Below are 19,525 nucleotides of genomic sequence, written 5' to 3' on the forward strand. Positions count from 1 at the left end.
GCGGCCGGGGCGTGCGCGGGGCAGACGCGGAAATCTGAATGGGGCTCGCGGGCCGGTCGCTACGGGGGCCGGGGCGGGGCGAGCGCGCTGCGCGCGGCCGGCGCTGACGCGGGCTCGGTGCGGCGGCTGGGGCGGCCCCGCTCCGCGTCCCCGGGGCTCCCCTCGCCATGAGGCCGGGCCCCGTGTCTCGCCCGGGCCGGGCGTCCCTGTGGCTGGCGCTCTGCGCTGCCCTGTTGACGCTGCCGCCCGCCCTGGGCGCTGGCGAGCGGCGGCGCCTGGCGTGCTCCACCTGCCGGGGCATCGTGGACAGGTTCAACCAGGTGGGCCGCGGGGGGGCGGCGGCGGCCGGGCCGTGGGGCAGGGGGGCGGCAGGGGGGGTCTCGCCGGCAGCCCGAGGCGCGGCGGCAGCGGTGCAGGCCGCTCGGCGCCCGCCGCTCTGAGGGGCTGCCCGTCGGGCGCGGTGCGGGTCTGCGGCCCCCGGGGCTGCCCGGCGTTACGCCCCGCAGCTCGGAGCCCCGCGCCCGGACTCGGGGAGCGCTTCCGCCGGGTGCCCGGTCAGCGGCAGCAGCGCTTGGCCAGGCTGACGGGCGGCAGCGGTCCGCGCCCGGCTCCGGTAACGGCTGCAGCCGCTGGGCCGCGGAGCCGGTTGGGCTTTGCTGCCGGCGATGGCTCGGTGCCGGGGCTGGCTGTGCGGGCGGCGGCCCCCGGAGATTCCGCGTCCGCTGGCAGCGGCCCTGCGCCGTGGCAGTGCGGGCTGTGTCGGCAGCGAGGGGCGGCCTCGGCTTGTCTCCGGTGCTCTGACGTGCCTTGGGTGTGCGCTCGCTGCTGTAGGCTGCTGGGCCGCTTGACGTGCAGCGGGTGGCTTTTGTAAGGTGCGATGGTTCCGTAGGTACTGACTGTGACTTGGGGAAGTTGTGTCGATCGTGGTGAATTACAGTTGTGCGTTGAAGTTACAACACGGTGAAATTTGGGCAAAGTGCTGTCAAAACAGAAGTAGAGGTGCTGTTCAACTGATGAACAAAGTTCCTGAGAACTTAAAGAAGGGTGTAAAGTTTTGTTCGTGTATGGTGCCCGGCATAAGTGGAGACTGTAACAAGGCCTTGTTTATGCATTATGAAAATTCAGTCCTGTTATGCTGTAACATATGCTTTCTCACTTCTCATGTTGTTACTAGCTGTTTCTTTCACTTAACAGTTTGATCAGTAGCATCAGAGCTTTACCAAAGTTTCTGCGTGGCACTTTTCACAACTTTTGTATAAACCTTTACTATTGCCCTTAATTTTTGAGAAACAAACTCTGCAACTTACGCTCTTTTTGTACTTTTCATTTGTAGGGATTAGCAGATACAGCTAAAAAGAACTTTGGTGGTGGGAACACTGCTTGGGAAGAGAAGACACTGTCGAAGTATGAGTCCAGGTGAGCTATCTCAGTGCATCTCATTCAGCTATGTTTTATGTCCACTGCATTACTTGAGTGTACTGGTGTTTGTCTGGACTTAAATATTGAATGTTGCAGCTAAAGTTTCACATGTCCAAGCCTTAAATTCTTATTGCTTAAAAGGTAACATTACGTTATAACGTAAAGATTACAGTAAAGACTGAAGCCTCCTTATTACTGCCTTTATTTGCCTTGTTTGTGAAAGCAACAAAAGTAAATACCAACATTGGTCGCAATAGGTTTTTTTCTGTTTACCTATTAAAACCCTAAAATTGTTATTTCAAATAATGGTCAATAGTTAATTAGTAGTCATAAAAGGTGTGGAGCATTGCAATAGTTGTTTTAGAATTAAAGCAGTATCTGCTCCCTAGAGTTGTCACTATTTCAGTGCCAAACAGAAAACTAGAAAAGGTGCAGATTACAGTACTCTTGTATACATGTTTGATTACCGAGCAAAGTGATCTAATATCTTTCTTCCAAATTTCAAATTCACTTTTTAATATTAATTGGAGCATTGAGGTGTAAGGGTGCGATTTCTAAACTTGGGTTAGTGAGCTTCATGGGCTTGTATCAAGTATGGACAATACGTGAAATGTATCATTGAACTTAAGAGAAAAATACTGCACTCAAAATTAGCCAGAAAGCTAAAAATCTGTCGGTCTACAATCTGCAGACATAATAAATGCAAGCAAGCCAAAGTGGTTCTTGTGGACATCCTTCTAATTTTTCTGCTTGAAGTGATGTTCATTAGTTCTTTATTCTAATACTTGCTTTGTTTTGGGATTAATTCAGAACACACAGTAAACTGATAAAGTATCTAGGCTTCTGGAAGTCTAGCATCTCTGTCATGTCTTGAGTGGTGTCAAATGTTTAAGTTAAACTTACGGTTTGCATTCTCCACTTGCAGCGAAATTCGTCTTGTAGAGATCATAGAGAACCTGTGCGACAGTAGTAACTTTGAATGTAATAACATGGTAGAAGAGCATGAAGAACATATAGAGAAATGGTGGTTCAAACTGTAAGTATCAAATCTTTTTGTGGAGATCTTTGTGTGGGTAAAGTTATCGAAGAGGATGAACAATTAATGTTAAATCTTGTGCCTGAACAATAGCACTAGGGGTGATTCTGCATTGTCCTTCAGGAGTTGCCATTGAGTGCAGGTAGGTTCAGGCTGACTTCTAATAGCATGTGCTGCTGTATTGTGTACTTTTTTGTTTTCAGTTCTGGAAGTGTTACACCAAAACATCCAGTCTTGCTTCTCCTATACTGTCTACTCAGTTACCACTGGGGTTTTGAGGCAAACTAATACTGGAAAGTTTGAGGTTTACTTTTTTGTTTTCCTTTGTCATAAAACTGCAAGGGATTCTCAGGTTCTTGTGGGTTTTTTGTTTGTTTGCTTTTTTTTCTGAAACATTATTTTGTTGGCAATCAAAGAAATAGTTGCTTCTAATAAGTCTAGAACTCAAAACTCTTGAGGATGGTATTGTAGCAGCTGACTTTTCTATTTTCTAAGCTAGCCTGTGATTTCTGTTACAGCTAAGCTTTTTATGTACTGTTATAATTAGCGAAAGGATGGCATTGTAGAATTTAGATCTCTTAAGATCTTTTTTTATTCCAATTTCAAATCATGTTTCTTCTAAGTATTTTTTTTTTTAACTACTTTAGACTGTCAGCATTCCCAATCAGCTGGAATTCAATAGGGTAAACAGCCATTATAACATTTCATAACTGGATAGGGAATTTTGATAACTCACTTTGCTCTTAATGACTGCTTTATTGCTTTTTATATCCTTTTACCTAACTATACAGGATTGTGTATACTTTATTCTGCTCCCTTCAATTGGCATGTTAGACTAGCATAGAATAGAATACTTCAGTTGGAAGCGATCATTTAGTCCAACTGCCTGATCATTTTAGGGCTGACCAAAAGTTAAAGCATGTTGTTAAGGGCATTGTCCAAGTGCCTTTTAAACACTGACAGGCTTGGGACATCAACCATGCCTAGGGAGGCTGTTCCACTGTCTGACCAGCCTCTCAGTAAAGAAATGCTTCCTAGTGTCCAGTCTGAACCTCCCTTGGTACAGCTTTGAACCGTTCCCATGTGTCCTATCACTGGATACCAGGGAGAAGGGATCAGGACCTGCTTCTCCACTCCTCGGGAAGCTGCAGAGAGGAATGAGGTTGCCCCTCAGCCTCCTTTTCCAAACTAGACAAGCCCAAAGTCCTTAGCTGCTCTTCATAGGACATGCCTTCCAGAAAGGCAAGCTGTGCAACCCAGAGTCTTAAATTTGCAGAATGAGAAAGAAATGAGTCTTAAAGTGGAGAATTTGACAAAGTAGACTTCCTAAAATAAACAAAACCATTCATAAAATGCATTGGGTTTTTTGATAGTTTCTGTATTTAATAGATCTTTTGAGTGCAGTTGATTAACTTTGCCTTCTGTCCTTTAACCTGTGATACCTGAATGTCATTCTGTTTCCGTGGTAGTTTCCAAAGACATTTTCTTTGTCTGTGAATACCTTTTGATGCCTTTTCACAAGGTGTTACGTTACATGTGGTACCCAGTAAATTTACTTTTCAGGGCCTAAGCTTTGGAGTCAATATAGCCAGATGTAATAGTTTGGAAAGAGAAGCTGTACGTGCCTCGGGAATTGCTGAAGACTTCTGTTGGGCTACAGAGTATCTAAGCCTTTGACTTCAGCATCAGTGTGATACTGAGATCTGTCCATTGTTGTTTAGAACTGTAGTAGTCCTCATGCTTGCTTGCAAAATAATATCTAGCGAATTCATTGTTAATTGGGTGTGTGTGTGCTAGTGCTAGAGTAGCACATAACTAACTTCTTAATGTTAAAAAATAGCCTTCTAAAATAATACTTGAGTTATGCTAAAAATAAGAGGAGAATTTAACAGGCAGCTGTCCTCAGTTTGACAGTAATTTGAGCAAACATTAATATGGTTCCTGGGTTATCTTCTGCACAGTTGAGACAAAGATGCAGCAGTTATCTTTAAGAGGAAGGAGTAAACAAGACTGTAAACTATATATATATAACCTTCCCTAAAAATTGGGTGTTAAAATACAAAAAGGTGTTGTGTACCTATCAAGACGAATTGATTTTATTGGTTGCTCTTATTTCACATCTTTCCTAAACTTAATCTATAAAATTTGAGTATGTTAATCGTATTGTAGTAGTTTAAAAGGTAAATTCATCCCATATTGGAGGACGACTTCTAGAAAATGGTTCCTGAAATAAGATCATCTTCAGAATAGAAAATAAATAGAGAGATAGAAAAGATACGTTTGTAATTTGTCATGTGTGATAGACTAATCTACTGGATTGTGTAGGTTCAGTTGCACTGGTTGGCTTTTAAAGAATCTTTGTTCTTTTTATTGATAAATTGATGTCTTTCATATACAGAAAGAAGAAGTATCCTGATTTGTTTAAGTGGTTTTGCATAGAAACAATAGAAGTTTGCTGTCCTGCTGGAACTTATGGACCAGATTGCCTCGGTAATTTTTCTTTTGAAAAATACAGTAGCAGATAACGTTCTTTTTGCCTGTTTCAGTCTTTCATAACATGGACAAATACATGAAGTATCGGTGTTTTGCATGAGATACCAGGTACTGTGTAGTATGTACCTGCCAGCTGCCTGATAGTTAGGTAGCTGCCTTGCGAGCATCCTGCCTGGAGAGTAGTTTTCTGGGCATGAAATACTGTACAAAGTTATCAAGGGTTACTTTCATGTGCAGAATCCATCTGATCTGATGCTCACATCCACATCTGACCCATGCTTGGAGCCTCTCTGTGACATCAAGTTTATTGTTTAGGTGGCCTTTCAGAAGCTATTTAGACAACAGTCCTTGACCAGTTTCAAGAGTAGAATGGCCAAAATGCTGTTGGGGATTAAATGAAGAAATTCACAGCTGAGGATTAGTTAAAAAAGCAATGGGAAAAATTGGATAAAAGCAGGTGGGAGGCAATTAGGTGAAACTAAGGTCTTTGATGCAAAAATAGTAAAGGAGGTATTTTGACCCCTGAAGTTTGTACAATTTATAAATCTCTAAACCCTTGCACCTTATTAGAGATTGGCTTTGGCCTCTTATATTGTTAAAAATTAAGTGCCAATTCCTGGTATTAATCTAAATGATTGCTAGTAGTTTTTTTCCAACTGTAGTGTGAACATCCTCAGTAATCCAGAATAAATAAAGATACTAACTTTAGCCAGGAAGCTAGGAAAATAGATAAAATTCTAAGCTATGGTGTTTACACAAAATTAAATTTATAGCTAAACTTCCCTGGAGATTGTTTTGAGTTACTCTTATACTTGAATGCATTACTGAGCATTCCTTGTGGCAAACCCTTCAGTTGCTCTCAAAGGAAAAAAGATGTTGGAAATTACATCCTGGTTTTGTGTGACTGCTTGTTTGGTTTTGTTTTGTTTTGTTTACATTTTACTGCCTCTGAAGAGGGAGGGATTTCAGGTGCTTGTGGCTGAGAATAGGAAGTAATTTCCTTTAACATCTGATTTTAAAGTATTTTTGATGCTTTTTAGCTTGTCGTGGTGGATCAGAAAGACCTTGCCATGGAAATGGCCACTGTGATGGTGATGGTACCAGAGGTGGAGATGGCTCATGTAGCTGTAACAAGGAGTACACTGGAGACTTTTGTTTGGACTGTTCTAATGGTTACTTCAGTTCCTTGAGAAACGAGACGCATTCTGTTTGTACAGGTAACAGTTTTTGACAGGTGCTTAGATCTTTGCCTTCCTTCTTCATTTTTTGTAAACAAAACTAGAAAGAATTGAAACTGACAAATGTGAAAACAAAAAAGTTACAGTTTTGTTACTCGGCTTTAACCAGAAACGACATGTCAGTTTGGTGAAATTCTAAGGTTTTGCTAAGTCATCTGTCCAGACTGCCTTCACGCACACCACTCCACCCCCCACACCCCAATAGCTCCCTCCTTTAAATTGAGAAGCGGAATTCATCTGTGTCATGAGGGAGGGAGAGCAAGCTTTGTCCCCGCCCGTAGCCCCCAAGTATTATACAAAAATAATGAGCTAGAATCGCTGCATAGGGGACTACTTTGAAAGCTAGCTTTTCCTCATGTCTTAGATAAGCTTAACTGGATGGAGTAAATGGGCATGGAAACAGCTGAATTGTACTATGGACTATGTAGATTTTTTGAAACGAGTCAGGTTCTAGGAGAAAACTTTTTAAGTTAGGCAGATTTGCTTCTGGTTTTAGATCTTGAATGAGATTCTGCAGCAACTAAATCCACGGGGTCTGATAAGATTGTTTTTCGACACAATCTGTGTTGGCTTTTTGGCTGTATGATTCTGTATGATTTATTTTATATTACAATCTATAACATGCATATATTATATTTGTGTGTTGCTTATGCATGTAATTTTTATATAGATATGTATATATAAATATGCATATGCAACTGGATTTCTAGTATGTTTCCTTCTGAAATTCTTCAGATTAGTATTATTTCACACATTGCGCTTGTGGTTAGTGGCAGATGAAGTAGCCTGAGGATTTGCTAGGTGGGAGTGTGGAGTCTCGTGTAGTTCTAGTCACTAGAGTTTCATGGCACTGTTTTAAGTGGTGCAGATGACTGTAATTGCCAGGTTTGGCTTTCTGGCTTTTTTTTGGGGGGTGGGTGAGTTGGGATTGTTTTGGGTTTTTTGGTTGCTTTTAGGATAGAGTTGCGGTTTTGTAAATGATACCTCCATCACATCAAGATTTAATCTTGTTAGTGGGGAGGGTCAAGCTGCTAAAATAAGATAGCTTCCAGAAGATACTAAATAGGGTTTTCTTTGAGAATTTGTGTGCCCAAACTTGCCTTGGAATCTCTCAGCAAAACTCAGATTGTAGTTTTCTCTTACCTCAGCCTGCCACACTGCCTGTAAAACTTGTACTGGTTCAAGTGACAAGGACTGCCAGGACTGTAAAGAAGGCTGGATTAAAAATGAAGAAGCAGCTTGTGTGGGTGAGTAATGTTTGGTAGACTTCAAACAGGTTTTGTAGCAATGTTATCTAGTGAGGCTAGATGACCTCACATTGACTTTTACTGTATTTTATGGAAGTGTTCTGTCAGTTTAGATTTTTATAGATCATAGTCTCTCTTTTCCTAACTTGTTTCATGTTGCAGGAAAGCAGTATTTCATCCCCACTGATTGCCTGGTGAATATAGTTGTCTTTATCAAACTGTTCACTGTGTTTCTTTTTAATTTAGTGGAGTACAGATAGCAGCAAATAGGTTGTTCCTTTTAAAACACATTTTTTGTGTTGATTTGAATGCTAAACAGTGCTCTGCTCTTGATTTTTAACTACTTTATCAACTACTGGAGGATTTCTCTCAGCTTATCTACATATTTTGTAGTAATTGCACAATTATCTTCAGATTACTCTATGTTTATAAATGCTCGGCCCTGCAAGAGTTCAAATATTTCACTAAAAGTCAGGCCCACTAACTCTTCCTATTACTGGAGGGAAATGCCAGGAGACATTAAGCTCAGTACTTCCATTATTTTCTTACCTGTTTCTAACTTAGCATTTCTCTTGGTTTATGAGGTATATGTGAAACATGTAAGGAAAAACCCATTAATAAAAATAGTCCCAATGCAGGGAGGCACTACGGGAAGAGTAACACATTCTGTCTGACTGGTTGAATGGGTCCCATTAAAGACCCTTAACATGATGTCTGGGAACAGTATCTTAGAAGTTATGTGAACACTGCTTCTTAAAAGTGATAATGAGAACTAGGACTTGAATTGCAGCTCCTGTGGTACTTGCTTAGGCAGCTGCTGAACACTTCTAAGAGCATTTTTAAGATGATCTAGTATTGTCTTCTATGCAGCTGTTTTTTTTCCAAACCATTGCAATTGACAAAGTATAAATTGGTTCAGTAATTAGTACGTATTATGTCTGCAGCAGCATGATGAAATAGATAGCAAGGAGACTGAAATAGCCTTTCTCTGTCTGACTTTTAGTTTTGAATACTGTTGTGCCTTTTCCTTGAAATGACAAGACTGGCATATTTTAACTTCCCAGGTAAAACTGGTTTTCAGCTTGACTGGTCCTAACCGTAACCTGGCGTTCTCTCCAATTTGCTTTGTGTTGAAAAGTAAACAGTGTATGTGTATACATTTGTGTAACTTTTTTAATACTTAAAAAAGATCCATAGTTTGGTAATACAGGAGTAGAGAAATCAACAGTATTCCATAAGAGGAGTCTGTCTGCTTGTTTGTTATGCTATTTGTATAAAAAGCATAAATGCATGCAAAACACTGACTTGAAAATGACAAGGATGGGCAGGTATTCTGGAAGTTTTATTTAATTTGAACTCTTGAGTTTCTGGTATGTCTGTTACTGTCATCACAAAATATCTTCTGAGGATCAGTTTTGATTTGTTAATGTAAGTTGAAGCTGAACAAAATGGTGTATGTTACCATGTTACTCATGTGTCTGACGTGTTGCATATCTGATTCTGAATTCACTGTAACAATTACTCTCATTGCAGTCAGTTGAAGTTTATAGCTTCTGGGGGCCAGTTCTTAAGAGATCTCAGAGCAAAGTTCTGAAGTATTAATCTGGCTATTTAATCGTGACTACTATTTTAAGTAACATCACTTTTTATCTTTCAGATTTAGATGAGTGTGCTACTTCTCCTTGCAAAGATCACCAGTACTGTTTGAACACAGATGGATCTTTCTCATGCAAAGGTTTCTTTTTAATCTGCTATTGCACTTTATCATCTAGAATCCTAATGTAATGCTAGAAAGGGCATGATACCAGGCTTTTAGTATAGTGTGGTCCAGTCCTGACTGGGCATGGGGAGGATGAGGCTTTGGACCTATTTTATGAGGAAAGCAAGAGATTTCTGGGTATTTCTACTCTGCTCTTGTGGCACCCCACCTGGAGCACTGTGCTCAGCTCTGGGACCCCCCCAGAATAACGAAGACATGGACTTGCTTCTATGGGACTGGAGGAGGACCACAAAGATGATTGGGGGCTGAAACATCTCTCCTACAAGGACAGGCTGAGAGAGCTGAGGTTGTTTAGCCTAGAGAAGAGAAGGCTTCAGGGACTATAGCAGCCTTCCAGTACCTAAAGGGGGCCTACAGGAGAGGTGGGGAGGGATTCTTTGTTGGAGTGTGTAGTGACAGTAGGACAAGGGATAACTGTTTTAAGCTGAAAGAAGGTAGATTTAGATTAGATATTAGGAAGAAATTCTTTACTGTGAGGTGATACAGACATACTTTACAGGTGAGACACTGGAGCAGGTTGCCCAGAGAAGCTGTGGCTGCCCCATCCCTGGAAGTGTTCAGCCCAGGTTGGATGGGGCTTTGAGCAGCCTGGTCTAGTGGAAGGTGTCCCTGCCCATGGCAGGGCGGTTAAAACTAGGCAGGCTTTGTCCTTTCCCACCTAAACCATTCTGTGATTCCTTGTGTGGCTAAGATGACTGACTTTAAGTGTGGTACTTTAAGCAGCAGATACAAGAATTTTTATACTTAAATTTTTTTTATCTTTAGCGTGTGATGCCAGCTGTGTAGGTTGCACAGGGGAAGGTTCTGACAAGTGTAAGACCTGCGCATCTGGATACATGAAGGAAGATGAAAAGTGTACAGGTTGGTGGATTTGGCAGTACATGGTAGAACACCAGTTGGCTCACTTTTGGTTAGCCACGCTTGGGAGCTGTTAAGTACATGCATGTTTGTCTGCTCCAGTTTTCAAGCCTATCAAAATGAACCCAGTCATTTTGGTATTAGCAGCAATGACTTGCTTTATAACTTCCTTTATATTATTGAGCTAATAGGCATGACAGGGCTTAAAGGTGAAACACTCCTACAAAAGGAACAAAGTATTTTATAGCAGATTCAGGAAACAAATACACGAGTCTCTTGTCGGTTATCTACTACTTCATTAGAAGTGTGCATCTGTATTTATTTTGTAACAGAAAGGCAGGAGCATAATGTAGCTTCTGTTGCCTTCCTGTTAATTCATTAATGTCCGTTCAAACGATACTAATTCATAATGATTTTTTATGTGAAGTGATAGTAAAAAGAGTGAAATTAGAGTTTCTTTCTGGGGAAGATCAGAAGGTACGCACAATCTGAAGTAGCTGTTAACTCTGATGTAGTATTTATAGACTCCCTTCCCTTTACTTGTACTTTGATGGCATCAATAGAAAATGGCTGTGGGAACTCTTCAGTAGGTTAAGACAAGTACCGTTGCTTAATTCATTTCTCCACACAGGGGCCTGCAAAACATAAAAAAACAGTAGTATCTGAATAAATTTGAAGCACAGTCTAAATCATGAAGAACCATAACAGATTATTTTAACAAAAGTTAAATCTGTTGAAGCAGTGTTCTGCTCCTCGGTGTTTGTTATGTTTGAATAGAATTTTGTTTATATGACTGAATACAAGTAAGTTTTATAACAAGATAACAGCAGTGGACTCTTTCTTTCCCTATCCTGTCTCTAGATATAGATGAATGTAGCCTTCCTGAAAAGGTCTGTGTGAAAGAGAATCAAGACTGTGTTAATACTTCAGGTAGTTACAAGTGTGTATGTTCAGAAGGGTTTGAAGATAAGGACGGAACGTGTGTTCAAACTGTAAAAACAGGCAAGTGGCTTTTCAGTGACAGATTTTTTGAAAAACAGTCTGTATTGACAACTTGGAGCTGTATTTCTGTCAAAGGGTCTAGTTGCATGTAAACTCTCCTGTATAATTCCTGATCTTTCTACTGCTGTGGTCTATGTCAAGTAGTTTGTGGTGTAGGCCACATTCTGACATGCACGCTTTCTTGCTTAAAGATAGTGGAATCTTTAAATGTCTGTCTTGTTCATGTGTTGGTATTTTTTTACTTACGGTTGTGTTTGCAAGTCACTGAAGTGTCTAGCTTCATTACATGAAGTGAACTAGCAGATTACTGCTATGACAAAAAGGACGTCTTCCTCCTCCCCACCTTTTTTTCCTTTATTGTTAATTGTAATGGCTCAAGAGTTTATCTGATTGCATGCCAGCTGCTTCAACTCACTGAAATCTCAGAAGATTAAGCAGAACTTTTTGCTGGATGAATGAGCTGAATTTATTTGTTTTGTGATCCCGTAAGTGGCAGAGCTGGTGTGAAGGTGAATATGGAGAAGACATCTATCTTTCAGTAGTAGGGATCCATTTTGCTTGACTTAATCTATATCTTCAGTCAAGAAATTCATGTGTAATTTGCTCTAGGATGTATGACACATTATGGGCAGAGTTATGTTCATTAGTGTTTCATTACTCTTGTCAAGGCTTTTTTTTTATAATTCCAAAGTGGAAGACAGGATTATTTTGCAGTAAAGGTTGTAGGAGAATACATGAGAGATGCTCAATTTCATACCTTTTATTTTCTTTCTACTTCTTAGTTTGTTTGGGTTTTTCTGTGTCCCCCCCAAGACTGCTTTTTCCATCTTGTACTAGTAAGTTGTAAAGATCTGTGTAGCATTGCTACTCAAGGCCATTCAGTTCAGACCTTACACTTTCAGTACTCATTGTTAGTAGTTCTTTAAAATCAGTTCCATGCTTTTCCTGTGCAGGTGCTCACGCAGTTACTATGATTTTTTTTAAATGTGGCCTGACATTTTATGATAATAACAGCAAAATGAGAAGTTGACAAATTGGCTTGGCTTTTTCCTTAGGTTAATGCTTTTGCTGATATAATAAAATTGCTCAGCTTTTTTAAAGGCACTTTTAACATCTGAACTGAGTAGTTTGCACTATAGAAAACAATTCTGAGTAATACTTGCTTTTTGTTTTTAAATACCAGAATTTCTTTTGATAGGTCATGTGAAAAGGAGGAAGGTCACTGTGAATAGCTGAAAACAAAAGCTTAGAATAGAAACAGCTATGCTGCTTTTTTCTTCCACTAACAATGTCGTACCAGTTTATTTGAAATGTTTTGTTTGCATCTAGAAAAAAAGAAAAAAAAAAACCCCACACAAAACCAATAAGCTTATAGACTAGGAGAATGGTTTCATTGCTTCTCTAGTCTTGATAAATATGTTGATTTGGGTTTCTGTTTAAAAATTTCCTAATGTCAAAAGTTATGTTGTATAATAATACATTTGTATTTTAATTATGATACTTAATTTCACAGGAGAGGAAGTACAGAGTGGAATAACTGAGCCATCACCTACTGGACATGATGACTTATGATCGGCATTCAGAATGAAAAGACATTCCTATCTAAAGTTCTAAATTATTGGACTAAGCCTCTGCTAGCTGACGTACTGTGGAAATGGTATTAAATATGCAGGTTGCCATTAAGATTTTGTTTTTTAAATGGTGATAAACTGCTCTTTAAGCTGCATTTCTTTATTCTCAAATGGCACTTTTTATATAATTCTTCAAGAACAATACTCTAGATGGGTTGGTACAAAATTTGAATTAACATAACACTGTTCCCAGCAATTGCAAACAAATTGCAGGCCTCTCCTTCTAGTGCCTACTGAAAACTATCATCAGTTGGAAGGACTTAGTTGCACTTCATAAATCAAGAAAAATTTAGACTCAAGTTTGTTGTTTCTTGACGTGAGAAATATTTCTTTAACTGAAATACAGCTTTCAGAAACTGTCAAAGGGAATCTCTTTGGGGGGGAGGCACTGCTCCCTTAAATGAAATAGAATGCCTAATACTGCATTCAATAAAAGTTTATTTTGTTGGAATGTGCCTTAAAATTTTTTAAGGTGTTAGTACCTTGCTGGGTTGTGATGTCTGTTTTTCATTTAGGCAGTGGAAAAAAAAAAAAAAAAGAAAAGAAGAAAAAAAAAAAAAAAGAACCTTGTAAGCACTGTATTTCAATGTAGCACTGAATTCCAGCACTCAGTTGTACTGGAATGTATATGGGGAGGGGAAAATAAAAAAGAAGAAAGAAAAACACAACAAACACACACTTTCCTCTGAAGAAAGAATTATGTCAAACTTGTCTTCCTACCTTTGGAAACTTAAGTCTTTCTTGCAGATACTTGCATAAAGTACATGAATTATTTTATACAGTGATGAAAAGTAGGTTTGGCTAACACCTGTACTCGGTAGCTCCCAGATGTTACGCAAGTACGCTGGGACTGAGGGATACACGACTAACTACAGTCTGCTGCTGCATGTAATAGCTTCCTGTCTTTTTCAGAGCAAGCATACTATGATCAGTTTATTTTATCTCTTTTGCCATTTTAGAGGCAAAGATAATAAGCACAGCATAGACACAACTTCCTACATGTGGTCCCTAAGCTTAAAAGGCAGATAAAGAGCTAAAACTCTTATATTTTGCAGGCCCATCACAGCTGTAAATAAGCGAAGGACCCCCAGTACTTAGAAGTCTGACGGAAGTGAGTGAGGTTTGGAATACATTGCAATGCTGAATACAGGGAACAGAAGGTGGGATTGCAGAATACAGCTAAGAGCAGCATATTTTGGGCTTGGCTATGAAGAAATTAGAAACAGTATCCTGAGGTAAGGGGAAGTTAAAAAAAAAAAAAAGGTATGAACAGGATTGACCTGTTGGGCAGTGCAGGCCAAACACTTGTATACTACTGAAGACTTCTTTGTTCAGACTAAGTCACGGTTCAGTTTAGGGACAGCAATAGATACTTCTGTGAAAGGATTCCATTGGATTCTTATGTTAAAACCTGTCTAAGCTGATCTTGTGTGCTGTAGTTTAAATACCCAGAATTACTGAAGTATCTGTAACGATTTTCTTTATTTTCCTTCAGCTATTACATCTTATTGTTTCTTAATTTGCCAGTCTGAGAATGAAAACTTCATTGCTTTCTCAGCTGCAATTGCCAGAGATGGGACTATGTGCCATGTATCTTGCAAGTTGTAGGGTAGGTGTTTTATTTAGTAAGTGCTAAATTAAAAGGAGGAAAAAGTAGGCAGTTTGGGGAGCACAGGGAATACAGCTGGAGGATCTTTAGGGTTTTTTTAGTACATGTGTAGCCGGTTAGTAATAATAGGCTTTAAGGATCTTATAGGAGGGTAGTTTGTCATTGTCGCTCAGTCACTGACACTTAACTCCCTGGTGTTCCACATAATGGACAAAATGGTCCTTGTTAATAGTAATATGAAATGTCAGTTCTGTTTAAGAACTGCCGTCAGCTCATGATCAGCAGAATTGTCTCTCAAGTACAAACTCTTCTATTAACGTTACAAACTTGAAATAATGTTTCCTCATATGAAGAAGAACTTGGTATTCTAAGCTCCCTTCAAGTTAGTTGGGAGTCAGGGGGATACCTGGTGAAGTTCTTAACTACACTGTGGAAGCATTTACTTTCCAGTTCCTCCCCACCCAAAGCTCTAGACAAAAAGCCCTAACTGAATCTGTTCTAGTTAAGCTCAACTCTGGGATGAAGCAATGAAAACAAAAACTTCAAGAGTTTGTTTTTTCTTTGGTGAGAGAGAGGAGAAACTCTTCCTAGTCTAACCTGCAAAAGCAATGAGAATAGTCCGCTGCAACTAAACTGTTGTTCGGTTCCAGAGAATAATGTTTTCAGCCTTTCATTACAACAGTAGAACCATTGTAGTGTTGTTTCCTAGGAAACATATGGATGTGGTACCTGGGTATTAGTAGTCACTAATATATTTTTCATCAATTCTCTGACATCAATTCCTGCCCCCCAGTTGTTAGTACCTGTTGCTCTGCGTTGAATCATTTTGAATAAACTTGCTAAGTCAGGGGCCCAGAAGGGTAAGTTCAAATATTTAGAGCTTTCTCTGAAGGAATATTGACCAAGTTGCATAATTGATAAATACTTGACACTATGCTACTGCTTTATGCCTCTCAGTGCTGAGTTTCTAAGGAGTTAGTCCTCTCTCCTCTGGTTTTATTCTGTATCCTCATTTTACTGCTTCAGACTGTGATTACTAAGGTTGGAAATAAAAATTTTGATTTGATTTATTCCTCCCCACCACCAACCCCCAACCTTAAACTGGACTCTCGGCTGTTTTGGGTTTTGCCCCTCATAATCAGTGAGGGGGATGGGGGAGCAGGATTTAAACTGATTAGCAGAAACAGAGTGCATGCCAAGTACTTTGGGTTAACTAAACCAGTCCAGGGTAGGAACGCTTTCTACTGCATGTGTCAACAGCCTAGCGCTAAAAAAAAGCGAGCTGTTCCCATTAAATTTTTCATTACCTTGTAGGGAGATCTCGTTTTGTAGTATAAGACTTTGTACTTAGGGTTGCCTGGAATTACAGGTCTCATGTCCAATTATATGAATAGGTTAGTAAATACCTCAAGTGATATGAGAGATCCCACAAACAAGATTTATGCCTAAGTGAAGTATTGGTTAGGTACTTTGTCATAAATACCAAGGTAAACCTTGAACTTCCAGATTCGCGCCTATTATTTTGTAAACTTCATACTGTGAGTGTCAACTAAAAATGGCATCCCTTTTGCTAGTTTGCCTTGCTACTTCTTTGGGGTTTCTTAACCTTAGACTAAGCACTTTTTGCAATGGGAAATGCAATGGTTTGGTACTCTCTAGCCACTTTAAGGGATAAGGTTATAGCTGTACTCCACAGAAGATCCAGGAACAAGCAAACCTACAGACCTGCTTGTTTCAATTAAAGCTCTAAAGAGTGCCAGTAAAGCACTCTCAAGTATGCCGCATGTATACCAAAATCCTCCTGCGGTGTCTAAACTTAGGAATCAAAGCATGTGCTGAAATGTTTTTCATGTGAGTATTGGGATATAATACTGAATTTATTCTTTGGTGTGAATTTCCCAGCATGTGTCTCATAGGCACGGAGTTCTATGCAAAGTGTAATACCATCCATTCACAAGTAGGGTAAAAGTAGTCTGTTTTGCAGAAAAACTTGATGAATTAGGTAATTCAGGAAGTCAGAGATCACCTGAAAGGCTTCAGATTCTCTCAGGAGATGTGCCAAAGTCCATAGGTTATAGACAAGATCAGGACAGAGGTCACTAGAACATGTGGGATATATTGTACAAACAGAACACTTTTTATGATTGACAAGGACTGATCATACATCATGCTAGTACATATGGGAGAGGTACTCTTCAGTAAGGCAATTGTCTTTATTAGCCTTTGAACTGACATTTGAAGTTGAAAAAGCACCAAGAATGGTGAAAATCACCAAATCACTTTTTGAATGTTAAGCTCCCAGTGCATACAGCATTACGTGCATGTTAATTCTTCTTGACAGAGTGCAACTTGTCTTTCAAGATGCTTTCAGACTATTCTTAATACAACACAAAGTTAGCATTACAAATAATTCAAGACTGCCTTAACAAGTGACTAACTGAAAAGAATGCATGGGGAGAGACAAAAAAAAAATAAATATAAAAAAAAAACCTTTAAAAAAAAAACCCCAAGCAGTTCTGGATCATACATTGCAGCAATACAAAACAGTTCTCCATAATGGTCCTAGCTGACCTGATACTCCTCCCTTTCCTTCCCTGTCTATCAGTCTGGCATGAGTTATTTTCTTAGATTGTAGTTTATCTGTTCTGAAAGGAAACTTCTGAGGTTATTCAAAGCAACTGTCTGCTTTTTTTTCCTTCCTTGGATCAAAATGGAAATTTTCTCATCTTTTTCAGCCATTTCACACCATATCTAACTTTCTGGTTTCAGTTCCAATATTAATCCAAATATGATCTGCAGATAGAGCTCAAATGCATTTGCAAGGATTTTTTTTTCCTCAGATTTCTCTTAGAATTAAGATTATATTTCCCTTAGATTTTAATGGATGCTAATGTAGTAGTCTTTCTTTTGCACTAGTATTATTAGATTTTCTTTCTTAGAGTCATGGGATTGTTTACATTGGAAAAGACCTTTAAGATGATCAAGTCCAACCATCAACCCAGGACTGCCAAGTCCACTAACCGTGCCCCTAAGCACCACACCTACATGGTTTTTAAACACCTCCAGGGATGGCGATTCCACCACCAACCTGGGCAGCATGTGCCAGTGCTTGACCACCTTTTCAGTGAAATTTGACCTGATGTCCAGTCTAACTTCCCCTGGCACAACTTGAGGCCATTTCCTCTTGTCCTATCGGGTTTTATCTGGGAGAAGAGACCCACCCCCACTTGCCTACAACCTCCTTTCAGGTAGCAGCAGAGAGCCATAAGATCCCCCCTGAGCCTCTTTTTCTCCAGGCTAAACAACCCCAGTTCTCTCACCCGCTCCTCATAAGACTTGCGCTCCAGACCCTCCACCAGCCTCATTGCCCATCTCTGGGCATACTCCACACCTCGATGTCTTTCTCAAAGTGAGGGGCCCAAACCTGAACACAGTTATTTGAGGTGTATATACTCACCAGTGCTGAGTATAAGTGGACAACAACTTCCCTAGTCCTGCTGGCCACGCTCTTTCAGATACAAGCCCGGATGCTATTGTTCTTGGCCACCTGGGCACACGGCTGGCTCATGCTCAGCTGGCCATCAGCCAGCACCCCCAGGTCCTTTTCTGCCAGGCAGCTTTCCAGCCACTCCTCCCCAAGCCTGTAGCGCTGCGTGGGGCTGGTGTGACCCAAGCGCAGGACCCGGCACTGAGCCTTGTTGAACCTCCTACCATTGGCCTCGGCCCATCGGCTCAGCCTGCCCAGACCCCTCTGCAGAGCCTCCTGCCCCCCAGCAGATCAACACTCCCCCCTCAACTTGGTGCTATCTGCAAACTGACTGAGGGTGCACTCGATCCCCTTGTCCAGATCATCGATAAAGACATTAAACAGGGCTGGTGCCAGCACAGAGCCCTGGAGAACACCACTTGTGACCAGCTGCCAGCGGGATGTGACTCCACTCACCACCACTCTTTGGGCTTAGCCATCCAGCCAGTTTTTAACCCAGCAGAGTATACCTGTCCAAGCCACGAGCAGACAGTTTCTCCAGGAGAATGCTGTGGGAAACAGTGTCAAAGGGTTTACTAAAGTCCAGGCAGACAGCATCCACAGCCTTTCCTTCATCCACTAGGCAGGTCATCTTGTCATAGAAGGAGATCAGGCTCATCAAGGAGGACCTGCTTTTCATAAACCCATGCTGGCTGACCCTGATGCCCTGGTTTTACCTGCATGTGCTGTGTGATGGCACTCAGGATGATCTGCTCCATACCCTCCCCTGGCATCAAGGTCAGGCTGACAGGCCTGGCGTTTCCCAGATCCTCCTTCCTGCACTTGTAGATTTCTTACTTGAAAGTACCTTTGAAATTGTATTTTTGTTGCATTAGAGCTCTTTTTATGTAGCCTTACTGTCTTCGTTTTAACTTTTTTAAAAATTATTTTTAAAGGTATCCAAGGTAATACTTATTCTTACAGGGCTGGAATAATAAAACTTAATTTCTAGTCTGCTGATTGTTCTGTGTTACACACACTGCTATATGTAAAGTAGTTGAAATGACGGGCATGTCCTTATTACCCTGTGTTTGTTGAATTTCTTGGGGGTGAGCAGGAGTCGCTGTTAATCCTGTTGAATTCAGACCTCTTAAACCTACAATCTGGAAGGCAGACGAATCTCCTGGGATAATCTGCTGGGAGGCGTAAGAAACCTAGACCTGGATTTATTTCTCCTGCTTTCTGAGAGGGCTCTAACCACTAGGTCAAATAACAACCAGATGTGCAAGGCTACACCTGGCCACACATCAAAAGAAACAAGTGAGGTCACACAAGTTTGTGTGTTCTTTTAGGTGTGTGGGGGCTTTTTTTGGTGGGTGTTTTTTTGGGAAATAGGTATCATCAGTAGATGGAACTTGCTGATTACATGCAATTTCTGTAAAAGGAATGAAAAGTTAGGCTCATTCGTGTCCTGGGTGGGGGAGGTTTGAGAGGTGTTTTTGGCTAGGAGCACATATCTAGCTTGCTTGACTTTGGCTATCTAGAATGTAGACATCAAAGTCTGGCCATTAGAACAGGTTAGAGCTGTGGTTGGCACCTTGCTCATGCCTAGTAGGTGCTGGGCTCCTAGAGTGGAATCTAGAAGTCCAGACTGCAGAGAGCGTGATTACATAACTCTAAACTGTAATGTAAACCTAAATACATACTGTTTTACTCTGCTCCTGGCACACTGTGGTGTCCTGTGCC

At 40.8% G+C, this 19,525-nt stretch overlaps 1 protein-coding gene across 1 annotated transcript; it reads left to right on the plus strand.

The window, feature by feature from the left end:
- Positions 1-9: 9 nt before the first annotated feature.
- On the plus strand, positions 10-13,185 carry CRELD2 (cysteine rich with EGF like domains 2). The gene is made up of 10 exons (XM_037390064.1): positions 10-320; positions 1,334-1,416; positions 2,345-2,455; positions 4,854-4,945; positions 5,989-6,165; positions 7,335-7,433; positions 9,091-9,168; positions 9,979-10,074; positions 10,933-11,073; positions 12,587-13,185. The coding sequence occupies exons 1-10, from the start codon at positions 168-170 to the stop codon at positions 12,643-12,645; spliced, it is 1,089 nt and encodes a 362-aa protein (XP_037245961.1). The 5' UTR covers positions 10-167; the 3' UTR covers positions 12,646-13,185.
- Positions 13,186-19,525: the final 6,340 nt, after the last annotated feature.

Source organism: Falco rusticolus, chromosome 5 (genome assembly GCF_015220075.1).
Source record: "Falco rusticolus isolate bFalRus1 chromosome 5, bFalRus1.pri, whole genome shotgun sequence".
NCBI classification, from domain to species: domain Eukaryota; kingdom Metazoa; phylum Chordata; class Aves; order Falconiformes; family Falconidae; genus Falco; species Falco rusticolus.